This window comes from Tupaia chinensis, unplaced genomic scaffold, assembly GCF_000334495.1.
Source record: "Tupaia chinensis unplaced genomic scaffold, TupChi_1.0 Scaffold000290_1, whole genome shotgun sequence".
NCBI lineage: Eukaryota > Metazoa > Chordata > Mammalia > Scandentia > Tupaiidae > Tupaia > Tupaia belangeri.
The window spans coordinates 4,496,829-4,513,206 of NW_006159775.1; the positions used below are offsets into that span (position 1 = coordinate 4,496,829).

At 42.0% G+C, this 16,378-nt stretch overlaps 1 protein-coding gene across 2 annotated transcripts in view; it reads left to right on the forward strand.

Moving 5' to 3' along the window:
- Positions 1-16,378, forward strand: part of GAREM1 (GRB2 associated regulator of MAPK1 subtype 1) — a gene marked incomplete at its 5' end in the record, with an annotated part of 245,230 nt that overhangs the window by 189,385 nt on the left and 39,467 nt on the right. For both annotated transcript variants that reach the window (XM_006150580.3, XM_014588633.1), the window contains 1 exon segment: positions 78-208. In XM_006150580.3, coding sequence (XP_006150642.2) covers positions 78-208 — 131 coding nt within the window.

Genomic DNA, 16,378 nt, shown 5'->3' on the forward strand with positions numbered 1-16,378 from the left:
AAAGAGGGTGCTGTTGCCATGGTGACAGCTGTCCAGCATAAACATCTCACATGTCTTCCATTTATCATGTGTTTTAGGGCAATTCAAGCTGCTGGAACAAGACCGTGATATAAAGGAGCCAGTGCAATATTTCAACAGTGTGGAGGAGGTGGCTAAAGCATTTCCTGAACGCGTGTATGTCATGGAGGAAATAACATTCAACGTGAAGGTAGCTCTTGGAGAACCAAATATTTATCCTTACTAAAATAATTTAACTTTCAAGACTGTGTGTACACAGTAAGCGCACATCTGTGCCTTCCACGAGAGTTCCATCTTCCTAACAGGTTGGCGTCAGCGGCCACACTGCTCGTACTGAGGCTGACCCGTGTCCTCACAGTGTCCTGTGCTGCGTTATCTTGGGTTAAAATTGAAAACTGATATCTGAGTTCAAAAACATAGTTGTTAAGGCAGATAAAGATTTCGTGTATTTTTGTGTTTTGTTTTTGTTCTTGTCTTTTTTTAATTTGGACTTTATTCCCTCGTATGTAATAGTTGTCTGACCAGCTCTCTGGGAGTCTGGTTGGTCCACTTTTAGGCTCCAAAGGCATATGATGAAACTAATACCAAACATTTGTTTTAAAACAAAAGGAAAAACGAGGCTTCCAAGAGCATGCCCTGAGATCAACATCTATTGATTCCTTTCTTTGTGGATGATCTATTTCAGTATATACAGAGAAAATTGATGTATAGACTGTTGCCCAGAGAAAAGCTCAATAGAGTTTTTTCACTGGGCTTCATTCGTCCTGCACTTTTAAAGGGACAGTGCAGTTCATGTCTGCATGTTGAGCAAGTTCCTTTGACTTGACTTGCTTTTGAAGAAAGGCTGATTAACCAGAGAAGCAATGCCACCACCAGGGCCAATCTTATCACCAATCCATTGCGTTTTCTTCAGCAACACCCACCGTCACACTAAAACATTTTAGAAAATGTTGATAGTGGAAGAATTTTCTCATTTCAGCAGAAAGTCCAATTAAGTCACGTTTTCTGAATATTTCAAGATTTAAATGACAAAAGCTGGCCCCATGGCCTCATGGTCAAGGGAGCCGAATCCCACACGACCAACCATGAGTGGAATCCTGACCCTGGTGGCTTGATAAACATGCCAGCGTTTGTTCATGTATGCTCTAAATCCCAACAAGATAGAGAAACGGAGAAGGGATTGCACCCCAGCCACACCCAATAAGGGGGTAATTTCTCCCTCTCTCCTTCTCTGTGTCTCTCTTGTAACCGCACATGTTCTGTGGAAAAATTTTTTTCAAATTAAAACAAAAAAGAGAAGATTTAGAGAATAAGGTTCCTGTTTCTTAGAAATCCACTCCATGTGAAAAACAGATTGCAAGACACCTCAGCCCAAGGATGCAATTGTGTCTTTATGTGAGTCACTCCAGGCACACTCTTCAGGAAGGTAGGGACATGTCCAAGAGAGACTTCATGGTGGAGAGAGTTCTGCCCACTCCATTGGCTAAGCTAACTCATTCTTGCCTCTAGTTCTAAAACACAGCTGCTGTGATCTGCTTTCTTTAGTTGTATTATTAACTGAGTGAGATTTTACATTTTGTAAAATCTTTGCTAAATAAATTATGCTTAAATGGAAAAAATATTTGTGATTTTTAAGTGTTTCAGTAGTCCATTATAAGAGTTGTCAAGACAGCTTGGATTCACTGTGTTAAAAATTTGAGAAGACATTCATTTTTAAACTTAGCAAAACTCTGGGACCAGCAGATGGCATAATGGTTATGTCACTGGACTCCCACATGGCTGACCATAGCTCAAGTCCCATCTTGAAACTCACACCAGGTGCATGTGCGTGGATGCCCAAAATCCCAGCAGGAGAATGAAGGAGAAGGGATTGCAGCATGTCCATCTTCCCTGTAGGGTGGTTTCTCTCTTTCTTGCTCGCCGTCTCTCTGTGTCTCTCCAGTGACTACATATGCCCCATAGCAAACATTGCTCTTTAAAAAAAAAAAAAAAAAAAACTTACCAAAATTCTTTGGCCGGAAGTTAATTAAATTCTATTCTATTGGTGATTTGATATGATTTAAACCTCCTTCCAACTTATTTTTAGAATGCTCTAAATGAAAGTAAAAATTAGAAAAGAAAGTTAATACTTTTTAAATTCTTTCTAAAAACATTTCATTTCCTAATAAATGATGAGTAATAAAGTATACATTGTTTATGAGGTCTAAAGAGCTCCTCCATTATTAAAAGTTAATATTCTATCTTTTGTTACATATTATTTATGTACAATTTTTAAAAAATGTTTTGCTAGAGGGCTCATGCAATCACCAGAGACAGAGACAGAAACGGAAGGTAAGAAGCACCCTCCCAGTACAGATGCCACACCACATTTCCTTCTTTTCCTTTCTCTTGGCATTTTTGGACACATACACCCATATGTCTGCATGCTTTTTAAGCTACTGGGTCCACGACTCAAACCATGCACTCACCCATGTGGTTTTTAGATTTTGCCATAGGGCATATGCATTCGCCAGAGAGACAGAGGGAGACAAAGAGAGAGGAATTGAGAAACCATGCCCCATGGGGGATAGCCCTGTGGCAGTCTCTTCCCCTCCATTTTCCTCAGATTTTGGGCATGCACACCTATGTACCCAGCATGGCTGCCAGGTCCAAGATTCAAACCATAGTTGGTCATATGGGAGTCCAGTACCTTAACTACCATACCACTTTCTGGCCCCAGTAAATATTTTTAAAAGATGCCTGTAGTAGCCTTTTTTCCCCCTTTTTGGTGAATTCTGTATTAAATCAGTTTAAAAGGATAACGCCAAAACTCATACATTTGATAGAGTTTTCTCTTTTCTTTCCTACGGGATCCCATTGTTGAGTGTATTCACTGAAGTGTGTATAGTAGAGATGTCATTTAAGAGCTGAAAGGCACAATAGTGTATGAAGTGTGAACTTATGGCACCCACAGAGCTAATTGGACTTGGGTTGAGTTCTGTGCTATGCAAACATAAATAGTTAATATTTCTAGTTTATCGCTCATAGAGTTTCAAGATGCTATCTTCTCCAGATTGCACAAATCAAGGCATTATTCAGTTCCATTCAAGGAAGGATTGTTTTAGGACCCTCAGGAAATGTACATAAAGAAATACACAAAAGTTTGTAGTGCTACTGAATAAATACCCAAGTAAATAAATAAAGTAAGGAGAGTTAGGGAAAAGTTGTCTGGATATTACCAGGATCAAAAATAAATATTAGATGGGCCAGCAGGTGGCCCACTGGTTAAGCCACTGGATCCCATATGGCCAACTCCATGGTTCAAGTCCTGGACCAGGTGGCCAGAAAATCACACTGAGTGCATGATGCCCAAAGTCCTGAGAGCAGGGATTGTATGGCATGGCCTTCCCTCCAAGAAGTAATTTCTCTCCCTCTCTCTCTCTCTCTCTCTCTCTCTCTCTCTCTCTCTCTCCACACACCCTATGGCAAAAACTAAAATAAATAAAAATAAACACTGGAGGTCATGGGTCTTCTTTAATTAAAAGTAGATTCCACTAGAGTGTCTGGGTGAGAACTAGGAATGGGGAGTAAAGAAATGGGTTATTAGGTTTTTACGTCTCCTAGAGAGGGAGAACAGAATGAAAATAGTACTAATTTCTCCTACATGTAGTTATTATCCAGGAAGCAGTTTTTTAAGGTACATGAATTTCAAACCTTAGAAAATCTCACCCTCTAGTTCAAGTACAGTATAAACTAAACCAACAACATAAACCATTGAAGAAACCACTTACAGTTAAGAATTGAGAGTTGCTGGGACCAGCATTTGGCATAATGGCTAGGTCGCTGGACTCTCATGTAGTCAACCACAGTTCAAGTCCCAGATCCAGTGACTTAAACTCATGCCAGGTGCATATTCATACATGCCCAAGATCCCAAGAGGAGAATGGAGGAGAAGAGATTGCGGCATGGCCATCCCCCCTCAGGGGGTAATTTCTCGCTTTCTGTCTCTCTGTCTCTCTCTGTCATTCTGGCAAGCACACGTGCCCTATAGCAAAAACCTCTCCCCACACCCCCAAAAAAAGGATTAAGAGTCGACTGGCAGATAGTCAAAGGTACAATTGTGTTAACGTAACATTTACAATTACGTTAAATACCTACATGTATATAGTCATACATATATATGTATATATCTCCAAACTGAAATGAATCATAAAAATATGGAGTAGAGCAAAGTAATGATAGAATAGAAGCTCTAGTTCTAGTTCTGTTTTTTCCCAAAACTATGGCAAAATTTTAACCATATGAAATTTTTTTTGTCTCTTTTGGAGAAGTTTTTTTGTTTTGTTTTGTTTTGTTTTTCTGCTATAGGGTGCGTGCGCTCGCCAGACACAGACAGGGAGAGACAGAGAGACAGAAAGCGAGAAATCATACCCCAGGGGGGATGACCACACAGCAATCCCTTCTCCTCCATTCTCCTCTCGGGATGTTGGGCACACACGCACGCGCGCCCAGCGGGAGTTTAAGCCACCGGGTCCAAGACTCGAACCATGGTCGACTACATGGGAGTCCAGCGACATAGCCATTACGCTAACTGCTGGTCCCTAACCATATGAATTTAATGGGTAATATTAGTATTACCGTTTACACATTTGCTTAAAATGAGACATTCCTTTTACCTTGAAATTAAATACAAATTTGCCTCTAAAAGGTGCCTTGATGTATTTAAAATTACCTGCCTGATTGCCCCATCAGTGATTAACTATGTGAAATGAAGTTATTTGCGTTAAGTGTCTTTAACCAACAAATACATTTTGAGTGCTTACTAAGTGCGCAGCACTGTTGTAGGCACTGGGGGTAAGTCCCTGACTGCATAGAGATTACGGTGTAATAGAAGAAGCAGACAATAAACAAACACGTGTCAATACAACCTCCATACAGAGATACTGAGAAGACAGTTGGATATGCAGGTCTGGAACTTGGGGAGAGAACTAGGCTTGGGGATATGCGCATTTAGGGCTCATCACCTTCTGGAAAACATTTGAAGCATGGGTCTGGTTGAGTTTACCTACCCTGGTGGTTCTTAGTCAGGGGTGACTTTGTCCCTTAGGAGATGTTTGGCAGTGTCTATACACAGTTTGTATTGTTGTGATTGCAAGGCAAAGAACGGTACTGTCACCTTGAGGGTAGAAGCTCTAAACAAAGTGCCCGACCAACCCCCACCACAAAGAATCATCCAACTTAACATGAGTAGCGCTGAGCTTGAGAAACCCCTAACCTAGAGACGAGATAAAGAGATAAAGAAGAAGGGAGTCCTGAAGACTGAACCCGGGCCACACCCCCACATTTAGGGTGTAGAAGAGATTGAAAGGGCAGCACGGAGGACAAAGGATGGCCAGGACTGTCCCAGAAGCCAATTTTAAAGGAGAAAGGGACAACTATGTCAGTCACTATTTAGAAAATTGAATTAGATGAGGGCTGGGGGCTAACCCTTAAACTTAGCCAAATAGAGATGAGTGACTGTAAAGAAGTAAGAGTCTGCTGAGAGACCTGGAGAGTGGGTTAGCCGGCGGCACAGTGGGGGGTCCTGGAGTTTTGTCCAGGTAAATCTCAAGTGAAATTACTCCGCACTGCCCTTTCTTTCCTCCAGCCATCTTCAGCTGTCTGGAGGGAGGGCAGGCAGAGTAGACAAAGAGCTGGGTTTAGTCAGAGTGGAGGTCCAACCAGAGTGGAGGTGAGTGTAACCACGCCAGCAAGAGTGCTGGTGGACTAGGACCTGGAGTCGCGGCTAGTGCTGTGCATAGAACCCTTGGTGGGCAAGGAAATGTGGGTAGAAAAGTCATAACCGCAGTGAAAGTTGGATTCTCAATGGGCTTGAGAAATTTCTGAGGTAAATGTGTTTGAAAAAGTGAGGTGCAGGGCCAGCACATGGCATGGTGGTTAAGGGTGCTGGACTCCCATATGGCCGACCATGATTCGAATCCCGAACCTGGCAGCTTGCTTTCTCTCTCTCTTCCTTCCTCTTGACAAATTAAAATAAGTAAATAAATAAATTGAATTAAATAATTCTAAAAAAAAAGTGAGATGCAAGATAAGAGGTGATGGTAGAGGGTGAAACGTTTAGAACTGCATTTGGGGCAGTAACCCAGGAAATGGCAAAAATCACTGTGTTTTCAGTTCTGTGTTCATTCGAGTGGGCAGATGAGGTGGTGGGAACAGAAAATGAGTGATGAGAGGATCAGGACAATGACAGGCTTTGTGGGGCGGGTAACCACTCATTGACCGTGTATGTACATTTCCTACAGTCTTTGAAAGCTGAAGGCATCCCATGGTTTGAGAACAGCAGCCACCTTCAGAGAAAAAGTGAGGTGCAGGGCCAGCACATGGCATGGTGGTTAAGGGTGCTGGACTCCCATATGGCCGACCATGATTCGAATCCCGAACCTGGCAGCTTGCTTTCTCTCTCTCTTCCTTCCTCTTGACAAATTAAAATAAGTATATAAATAAATTGAATTAAATAATTCTAAAAAAAAAGTGAGATGCAAGATAAGAGGTGATGGTAGAGGGTGAAACGTTTAGAACTGCATTTGGGGCAGTAACCCAGGAAATGGCAAAAATCACTGTGTTTTCAGTTCTGTGTTCATTCGAGTGGGCAGATGAGGTGGTGGGAACAGAAAATGAGTGATGAGAGGATCAGGACAATGACAGGCTTTGTGGGGCGGGTAACCACTCATTGACCGTGTATGTACATTTCCTACAGTCTTTGAAAGCTGAAGGCATCCCATGGTTTGAGAACAGCAGCCACCTTCAGCCGCCATTGTGCGTGTGCGCTGTTTTTGGTTTCCACGAGGAGCACTGTGTTTTGTTTACGTGCATTCTTGCATATTTAAACTTTGTCATCAGCCACTTCTGCTCTGTGTTTATTCCAGTCAGAAGATGTCCTGTATCCGAGCTGACCATCCCAACTGAAAGCTCATTCTTCTACCTTTTAATAACAGAGGCAGCTGCACCCAAATTTTCAACCCATATTTCTTTCTTTAAGCAAGTGAGTCAGATTGTGTAGTGTCTCAGGCTCTGGATTTGGAACTGACTTCAGCCCCAGCTGCAGGCATTGGCTGTGGCCATGGCAGGTCCCATGACCCTTAGAGCCCATGGGTGTCTTCACTTGCAAAATTGGACTGATCCTGCTCACCACATAAATCTATTGTGCGAATTAAATCAAGCAATACACTCATGTCCTTCCCTAGTATCTAGCATAAAAGTTAGCAAACTGGGACCAGCAGTTAGTGTAATGGCTATGTCGCTGGATTCCCATGTAGTCAACCGCGGTTCGCGTCCCGGACCCGGTGGCTTAAAATTCACGCCGGGTGCGTGTGCGTGCATGCCCAAGATCCCGAGAGGAGAATGGAGGAGAGGGAATTGCAGCATGGCCATCCCCCCGGGAGGTGATTTCTCGCTTTCTATCTCTCTGTCTCTCTCGGTCTTTCTGGCGAGTGCATGCACCCTATAGCAAAAACCTCTCCAAAAAAAGAAAAAAAAAGTTAGCAAACTGGCCTGCAAACAGACCACCTACTTTTATTAATAAAGTATTATTGGAACACCGCCATTATTTACATACTGTCTGTGGCTGCTTTCCCAGCCACAGTGCAGTTGAGTAGTTGCAACAGAGACTGGATGGCCCACAGAGTCTAAAATTATTACTCTCTGGCCCTGCCAGCAAGTGTTTGCCAACCCCTGATTCAGAATATAAATCTATGCTAAGTTACATTTCACATTTAAAAATGAAAGTCCCACCACAGGTTATTTCACTTACTCTTTATACCCAGTGTCTTAATGTCAAGAACTCAAACTCAGTGCATAGTACCTGTTTCTGTTTTTGTTCAAAATACCCCTTCACTTCAAATGCTTGTTGGAGACTAAGACAGGGGAGACAGAGAGAGGAATAATGAGAAATCACTCCCCAAGGGGGATGGCCACACTGCAATCCCTTCTCCTCCATTCTCCTCTTGGGATTTTGGGCATACACGCACATGGCTGTGGCATGATTTTCAAGCCACTGGGTCCAGAGTTCGAACTTCAGTCCACCATGTGGGAATCCAGTGCCTTAACCACCACACAACCTGCAGCACCGCCCCCCCCCCCGCAAGGAATTATTTTAAATGTCTTTCAGCCTTTCAAACCCAGTGAGGTAATGAGGATGAGACATTTTTCACCTGAGCATTTTCTTTCATCTGAGTGATAACTAATAAAGTTTAAATTTAATTCTGTCTTTACTGTGCAGTTGTGGAGAGATTGGGAAGAAAGCAGTCTCCAGTTTGGCATTGGGGCTCAGACATCCGGTCTTCACTGATGTATCCCCAAAGCTTTCTGCATTAAAGTCACTTCCCTCAAGTCTGAGGGAGCCCAGATATTCTGATCTGGATGCTATAATGTTACTATTTTAGCTCCAGCTAGGGAGGTCGGGGCTTTCAGCTGTTCCAGCACTATTTTCCCCAGGGGCAAAATAACAAGTTTGCATTGTCTCCACTGAGAAAGTGAGCCACGAAGGAATGTGAGGTTTCAGTCAGATGTGGATTATGCTCACCACCTCTGCCTGCCCAGACCTCTTAAGAACAGTTCCCATGCTGTGTGGTCTGGGGCAGAAGCTTAGTTGACAGACCTGTCACCTGCTATCAGTGGCCCATGATTGCTGGGCTTGGCACCTACTGGGGCCCAGAGGGTCAGTGCCCAGCAACAGAACCACCACAGTGTGGGAGAAGGATACCTTTGGGAGATTTACTAAATTTTAGTTGTATGTGTTTCTGTATATGCATAAATATGTACATATTTATGAGGTGTGTACAAAGCGATGCTATATTTATGCAATGCAGAATGACTTAATCAAGCTAATGAACAAGTTCATCACCTCAGATGCTTATTTCATTCTCCTGTGTTACTGAACCCTCCTAACTGGAATACTGCACCGCCTGACCACTGCCCAGCTCGGGGAACCACCTTCTGCTCTGCTTCTAGGTATTGGGTTATTTTAGTTTCAGCATGTTTGACAGAATACACACTATTTGTATCTGCACCTGACTTACTTCACTCAGCATAATATGTTCCAGGATCTTTTTTACTTTCACAAATGATACAGTTTCCTCTTTTTTTAAAACTATGTGTAAAAAGACTTCCAAAAGGTCATGAAAAATGGAATTAAAGTAAGAGTTTGTGTTTGGTGTAAATTTTTTTTTTGAAATCCATGTATAGTTTTTCATAATATGTGTTTCCCATGGCCTTTTTGAATATCCGTCACACACACACACACACACACACACACACAAACACAGGTGTGTATCTTTTATTAATAGGGAAAAAAATGGTATTAGATTCAGAGAATTTAAGCAACAGCTGAGCTTCTCAATACTGAAAAAGTGACCAAGAGTAAATGATAAACTGCTATAAATAATCCAACAGGTCTAGGTAGTTTACAGATCTTAATTTTTTTCTATTTCTAGATTTTTTGCCATAGGGTGCATGTACTGCATTCCCCAGAGACAAAAGAGACAGAGAAAGGGAAAGTGAGAAATCATGCCCTGGGGAAGGGTTGGGCATGCATACACATGTGTCCAGTGTGAATTTTCAAGCCGCAGGATCCAGGACTTGAACTGCAACTGGCCATGTGAGTGAGAGTCCAGCACCTCAACCACAATGCCACCTGCTGGTCGCAGACTTTGAATTTTTATAATCATCAAATTTTTTTTTATCTGAAAAGGCCCTGAGGCATCACCGGATCCTACTTCTTTTAATAAATATGAAAACTAAGAAACAGCTATGTAAGCCAACTTCTTCAATTCACACAAAACTTGCTTAGCACCAAAGCCCTTGCTCGGAAATAGATCTCCTCACTTCAAACAGCCACGTCTCTGATCCGTCAGCTTCTACTTGTGGATTTGAGATAAAGCCCAAGACTGTGATCAGAATATCTTTCACCTTGACACAATAGCTTGGACAGTCCATTTGTTTTCTGTCTTATAAACCTAAATAAGGATGTTCAAGAGTAATCGTGTCTCATACAACACATGGCTAAAATCCTCTGTAGTTTGCTTTTCTGAAACTCACGGTCTGACACACTGGATTTGGCAGCCGTTGTGAATGTTAGACATGCAGCTTTTTATATCTTTTTTTTTTTTTGGAGAGGTTTTTTTTTTGTTTGTTTGTTTGTTTGTTTTTTCGCTATAGGGCACTTGCCCTCTCCAGACAGACAGAGAGAAACATAGAGACAGAAAGCGAGAAATCACCCCCCAGGGGGGACGGTCACGCCACAATCCCTTCTCCTCCATTCTCCTCTTGGGATCTTGGGCACGCACACACATGCGCTCGGCGTGAGTTTTAAGCCACCGGGTCCAGGATGCGAACCGCAGTCGACTACGTGGGAGTCCAGCGACATAGCCATTATGCTAACTGCTGGTTCCCCGGCTTTTTATATCTTGTTCATCCCAGAGTATGATGGCAGTATTTAAAAAAAAAAAAAAAAAATTAAATCCTGCAAGTTTCCTTGATGTTTTCTCTTTTATCAGCATGGTTTCTTTCTTTTTTCCTTTTCTCCATCCTATTAGGATTTGGGACATGCACACACATATACCCACTATGCATTTCAAGCTGGTGGGGTCAGAATTCAAACTACAGCCAGCCATGTGGGCTCCAGCTCCCTCTGCACAGGACTCACCTGCTGTGCTCTGGGCTGGTCTAGCATGGTGTAGTTCCTAATCGGCTAGCTACCATGTATCAAAATGAACCCTGTGTAAATGTCATTGTAAAGTATCAACCCAGAACTTTTAAAGTCTTACCCAGTGAATAGAGAAGTAACATTAGCGTTCTATTCTTGGATCGTTGCTTAAAGCAGTGTTAAAGATACACTGAGGTGGCTAAAATGCACCACTGAATAAATAAGTCCAGGTGTACTAAAGTTCAATATGATTAGTGCAGCTTGATGCTGAACTTTGAATTTCTTCCAAGGCTTCCAGGTTACTGAAAACCAGCCAATTTTTTCCTAAGTCATAGGTCTGAGGCAATCCATGTGCCTTTTTATCTTAACATACTCTTCACCCTTCTTAAAGTTGCCGTCTGAAAAAGTGTGGAGGAAGTAAAGGCCTTCCTGTCTGCCTACCAGTTAGGCTGTGTTTACTTCTCTAGATAAAAGAGCTAACAAATTAAACATACGTGATATTACTTTATTTTAACAGAGCAAATGACACACAGGGCCTTGAAAATACATTAGTGGAGAGGTTCTGGGTTGCTCGTGCTTCTCTTCTCATCATGGTTATTTATGCTGTGCCATCTTTCTGAGCACCTTTGTCTTTTTAAAATGCAAAAACAGTGACTAGTAGACTTTATTCTGCATACATTGGCCATCCTGTGATCATCTGGGTAAATGATACAAATTGTAGTTCTAAAATGTTAGTGTTCTTTAGGGATTTTTGATGTTTTGTTTTGTTTTCAGAGTGTAGTTCAGTCATAACCAGGATTTCTAGTTTAAGGTATCACTCCAAGTTTCTGTCTTACTAATTCAGAAAAGGAGTCTCCTCCTTCTATTTTAAGTGTATCATAATGCCAGGGAGGCCGTCTCTCCTGTGAATTTTCAAACTGGACAGGGATCATTTACTTCAGCATTTTCCACTTCTTTCTGGAGCCTGTAGAGCACAAGTAATCCTGGACAGCCAACTTGTGGGGTGACTACAAACTGTCACAAAATTCTGCCCCAAATGACTATCATTTCTTTTCACTTTCTTGCCAGGTGCTGCACTGCTCTGCCATTTTAAAAGACAGTACTTGAACACAATTCAAACGTACTTTCATCTCCTGTAATTCACTGACGCTCTCATCACCTTTAAGATGTTACGACTTTGCCCTTCTATGCAGAGACCCTAACCCCTTAAATTCGATGTTGTGTGGTTTCATTTAAACTTGTTGACTGCCTTTTGTGCCTTTTAGAGTAGTTGCTTGATAAATCTCTATTTCTAGTTTTAATTTCCACTTCTATTCTGCTATAGGCTTGGGACAGGTCACCATGTATGACAGAGTTTTCTTTTCTCTCTCTGAGGTTTCTTTATTTTATTCAAGACAGAGCATGCGTGTACCCAAGAGAAAGAGAAACACCCTGGGCAGGATCTTATCACACTGCCATCCCCTCTCCCCAGACTTTCGATTTGCTGGGACCCCTGGCACTCACCCAGCCTGATTTTAGGCCTGCCAGAGATCTGAACCCACACGACTCGGACTCCAGTGCTGCAGTTCGGTTTGTCATGGACAGGGCTCCCAGGCTGGGCCTGATAGAGTTTTGATGAGATAGGAATAAGTACACCAAGTTAAGGACCTTCCAGACTTTTCCTGTAAGCCTTTATCTCAACAACATCCCATCTTTTTTTGGCTGCTCAGAGATCACTTAACTCACTGCCTCGTTCTTGGCTGTGTTCCAGAGAGGTCAGAAATGATCAATTACTGTGCAGCCTGAATTGCATCTGATGTAGCCAGGAATTCTGTCAATGAAGATTGAATTTTGATGTGGCCAATTTTTATTTCCCCGTTTTGAAAAATGGCATGTTTTCCTTAAGATGAGTCAGATGTCATTTCTTGTCAAGGTTCCTTCAGAATGATACATTGGATACAATGGCGAGGTTAATTATTTCCATGTTTGAAGACAGCTCAGAGCTTTTTTTTTTTTTTTTTTGTCATCTAAGGTTTTGAGACCTCCTCTGAAAAACTACCAGTTGGCGAGCCCTCTGCTGTGCCGTCGCAGATTAAATCACTGCCATCGTACTTGTCGCCCTTGCCCTATTTCCTGTCTAAAAAATAAATACCTCACCAAAACCAACCACTCATTTATCATTGACGTGGATCTTAACTCCTAATGAGCTTTCCCCCCCTCATTTTCTACCCTTTTCCCAAAGGGAAGAGTTATTAAAATTGGATGGGGAGGCCACAATGGATATAATATTAATCGAATATAGTCTATTTATTCTGTATCAATCAGATCAATCCTGAGTTTTAGTTCAGAATTAAAATTTAACCCGTGACATAGCCTTCAGTACAACCATTGGAACACAGATTGCCTATTGCCAGAAACACCAGAGACTCTGTGTGTGTGTGTGTGTGTGTGTGTGTGTGTGTGTGTGTTTAAAATTTTCCATCGGTGTTTTAAAATGTTTCTTTACCAAAGGGTATTAATTCTGAGTGGTATGATGAACTCTAAAACCCCGATGGTTTCCTGGATTAAACCTATTAGAGTTGTTTAGATAACGCACTTCGAATTACTTCCTCTCAGGAAACACTGAAACTGGAAATGTTAACCAGGCATTCATACCAAAGCACTTAGACAGAACACATTGTTTCTTTTGCTGTTAAAAAAATTTTTTCTTTTTAATGCAAATAAATCACATCTGTAGAAACCTGAGGAGACGGGCTCAACTTGCAGAGGAAGAACATTTATTTATGAGATTCTTCATCTGTCCCTGACAGCCACTACAACATTGGTGGGTACATTCATTTCCTAATTGATGCAGGGCTAATTGCATTAATGATGACGTCAGAGTTGGAAGCATGGAATTACAGATTGTACTCACATATGTTACACATTTCAATGTACGGGAATAGAAACAACTTATTTAAGAAGTACACATATACATGAAAATGTAGGCTTAACTGTTCAAAGTTCCCGGAGAGTGACATTCAGTAAAAATAACTGAGCTGTCTGATGGGTACACGTTCTGTCTGATTCCTGTCTCACAAGCCAGCAGACATTCTTGTACATTCACTGGGTGGATAGGACTTCACTGGTCGTATAATTTCTTAATTCTGGAATTATGTTTATCAAGGTCTATTGGGAAGATTATATTTAAGTATCCACTGAAAGTGATGGGGGGAAAAAACATGCTTTTCTATTCCTTCCTATTAGGAAAGCATTTGGCTCCTGGTACATTGAGATGTTTTGTATGTGTGTGTGTTTCTCAACTCTCATGAGCACCATTTCTCTCAACATCCTTGTCTCCATTCTTATCCAAGTGGGTGAACCGCCAAGATTTTCTCCCAAAAGTTTTAACAAAAAGGAAATCTAGCTATGCAGCTGAGAGCATTGCAGTCTAGCCTATTCTAAAACGGTATATTGAATCATTTCCATATGTTCACTTCCTCTGGAGATAACTGTAATGTTGCAGGCTCTTATTCTAACATTCAGTTTTATTCTGGGATAAAATATTCAATAAAAACTTCAGCAAGTCTTCAGTACAAAGAGATGGATCATGCTTAGAAGTATAGGTCTGAGGGCCAGCAGGTGGTGTGGTAGTTAAGGCGCTGGATTCCCACAGGGCTGACTGCAGTTCAAGTCCTGAACCTGGTAACTTGCTTTCTCACTCTCCCTCTCTCTCTCTCTCTCTCTCTCTCTCTCTCTCTCTCTCTCTCTCTCTCACACACACACACACACACACACACACACACACACCCTATAGGAAATTTAAAAATAATAATAAATAAATAAAATTAAATAAATAATTCTTTTTAAAAAAATTAGGGCCTAAAAACAGTAGTTAACTGAAATGTAAATATCAGAGGCCAGCAGATAACATAACAGTAGTGGTTACGTTGATGGACTCCCATATGGCCGATCGTGGTTCAAGTCCTGGACCTGATGGCTTGAAAATTATGCCAGGCAGATGTGTATGCATGCCCAAGATCCTGGGAGAACAGAGAAGAAAGGATTATGGCATGGCCATACCCCGGGGGGGAGGGGAATTTCTCACTTTCTCTTTCACTGTCTCTATCTCTTTTTCTCTCTGGCAAGCACATATGCTAATGGAAAAAAACTCTTTTTAAAAAATGTATGAAAGTGTGAAGTGGGGGACAAAAAGAGGGCATAGCAGTTATGTCACTGGACTCCCATATGACTGAACACAGTTCGAGTCCTGGACCCAGTGACTTGAAACACATTGGACGCATGTGCGTGCATGCCCAAGATCCTGGGAGGAGAATGGAGGAGAAGGGATTGTGGTGTGGCTGTCCTCCCTGAGGGGTGATTTGTTGCTTTCCCTCTCACTGTCTCTCTCTCTCTCTCTCCCTCCCTCCCTCCCTCCTTCCCTCTTTCTCCCTCTCTCTTCCTGGCAAGGGCATGCACCCTAAGGCATAACCTAAAAGAAAAGAGTAATAATAATTACAGAGATGATGTAAAAGGTGATGTGAAACAGAATTATAAATAGTAAAATACGTTTATGAATTTAAGAATAATGGTAGGTTAGATCGCTGGACTCCCATAGTTGACCGTGGTTCAAGTCCCAGACCTAGCAGCTTAAAACTCATACTGGGAGCATGGGCGTGCATGCCTAAAATCCTGAGAGGAAAATGGAGGATAAGGAATTGTGGCATGGCCATTCCCCTCCCAGGGGATGATTTCTCACTTTCTGTCTCTCTATCTCTTTGTCTTTCCGGCAAGTGCTCACACACTATAGCAAAAATTTCTCAGATAATAATAATAATGGTAGTAATGACCTCCACTTATTGAGGGCCTAGAATGTACCAAGCACTGCGAAAAGTTGTTTATCTACATTGACTAAGCCTGTAAAATAGATGATGGTATTCCCATTTTATAAATGAGGAACTGGAAACTCAAAACAGTACAACACTGTGTTTGAGGGCATCTAACAGTACAGGCAGAGGACTCAAATTCAGGTTGTAGTATGGTTATTAATAACATTGTACCGAGTAATGGTGTTACACCAATCCATTTCCAAAGGCTACAGAGTCTTCTGTTTATCTGTACTTGGGGTCAGCAAACTATTTCTGTAAGGGACAGAGGATCGATCTTTTTGTTTGCAGGCCAGGCTGTCACTGAAGCTATTCAGCACTGTCATTGCAATGTGAGACTCCCATGGACTATTTATTAGTGGGTGTGACAGTGTCCTAAAATTGTATTTACCAAATCCAGTGGTGGGATTGATTTGAACCTTGGGTGGTAGTTTGCTGACTTCTGATCTATGTTGCTGTAAGGCTGACAAGAAGCTAGTTGAAAGTAAGACTGGAGAACATAAAAGTATTAAAAATTGTAATGGACACTAGAGATAAAGTGGAAAAAGAGTGTGAGAGGGGAAGAGTATGGGAAATTTGGGGGGGAAGGGGCCAGCAGTCAGCGTAATGGCTATGTCGCTGGACTCCCATGTAGTCGACCACAGTTCAAGTCCCAGACCCGGCGGCTTAAACTCATGCCAGTCATGTGTGTGTGCATGCCCAAGATCCCGAGAGGAGAATGGAGTAGAAGAGATGGCGGCATGGCCATCCCCCCGGGGGGTGATTTCTCGCTTTCTGTCTCTCTGTCTTTCTCTCTTTCTGGTGAGAGCATGAGCTCTATAGCAAAAAAAAAAAA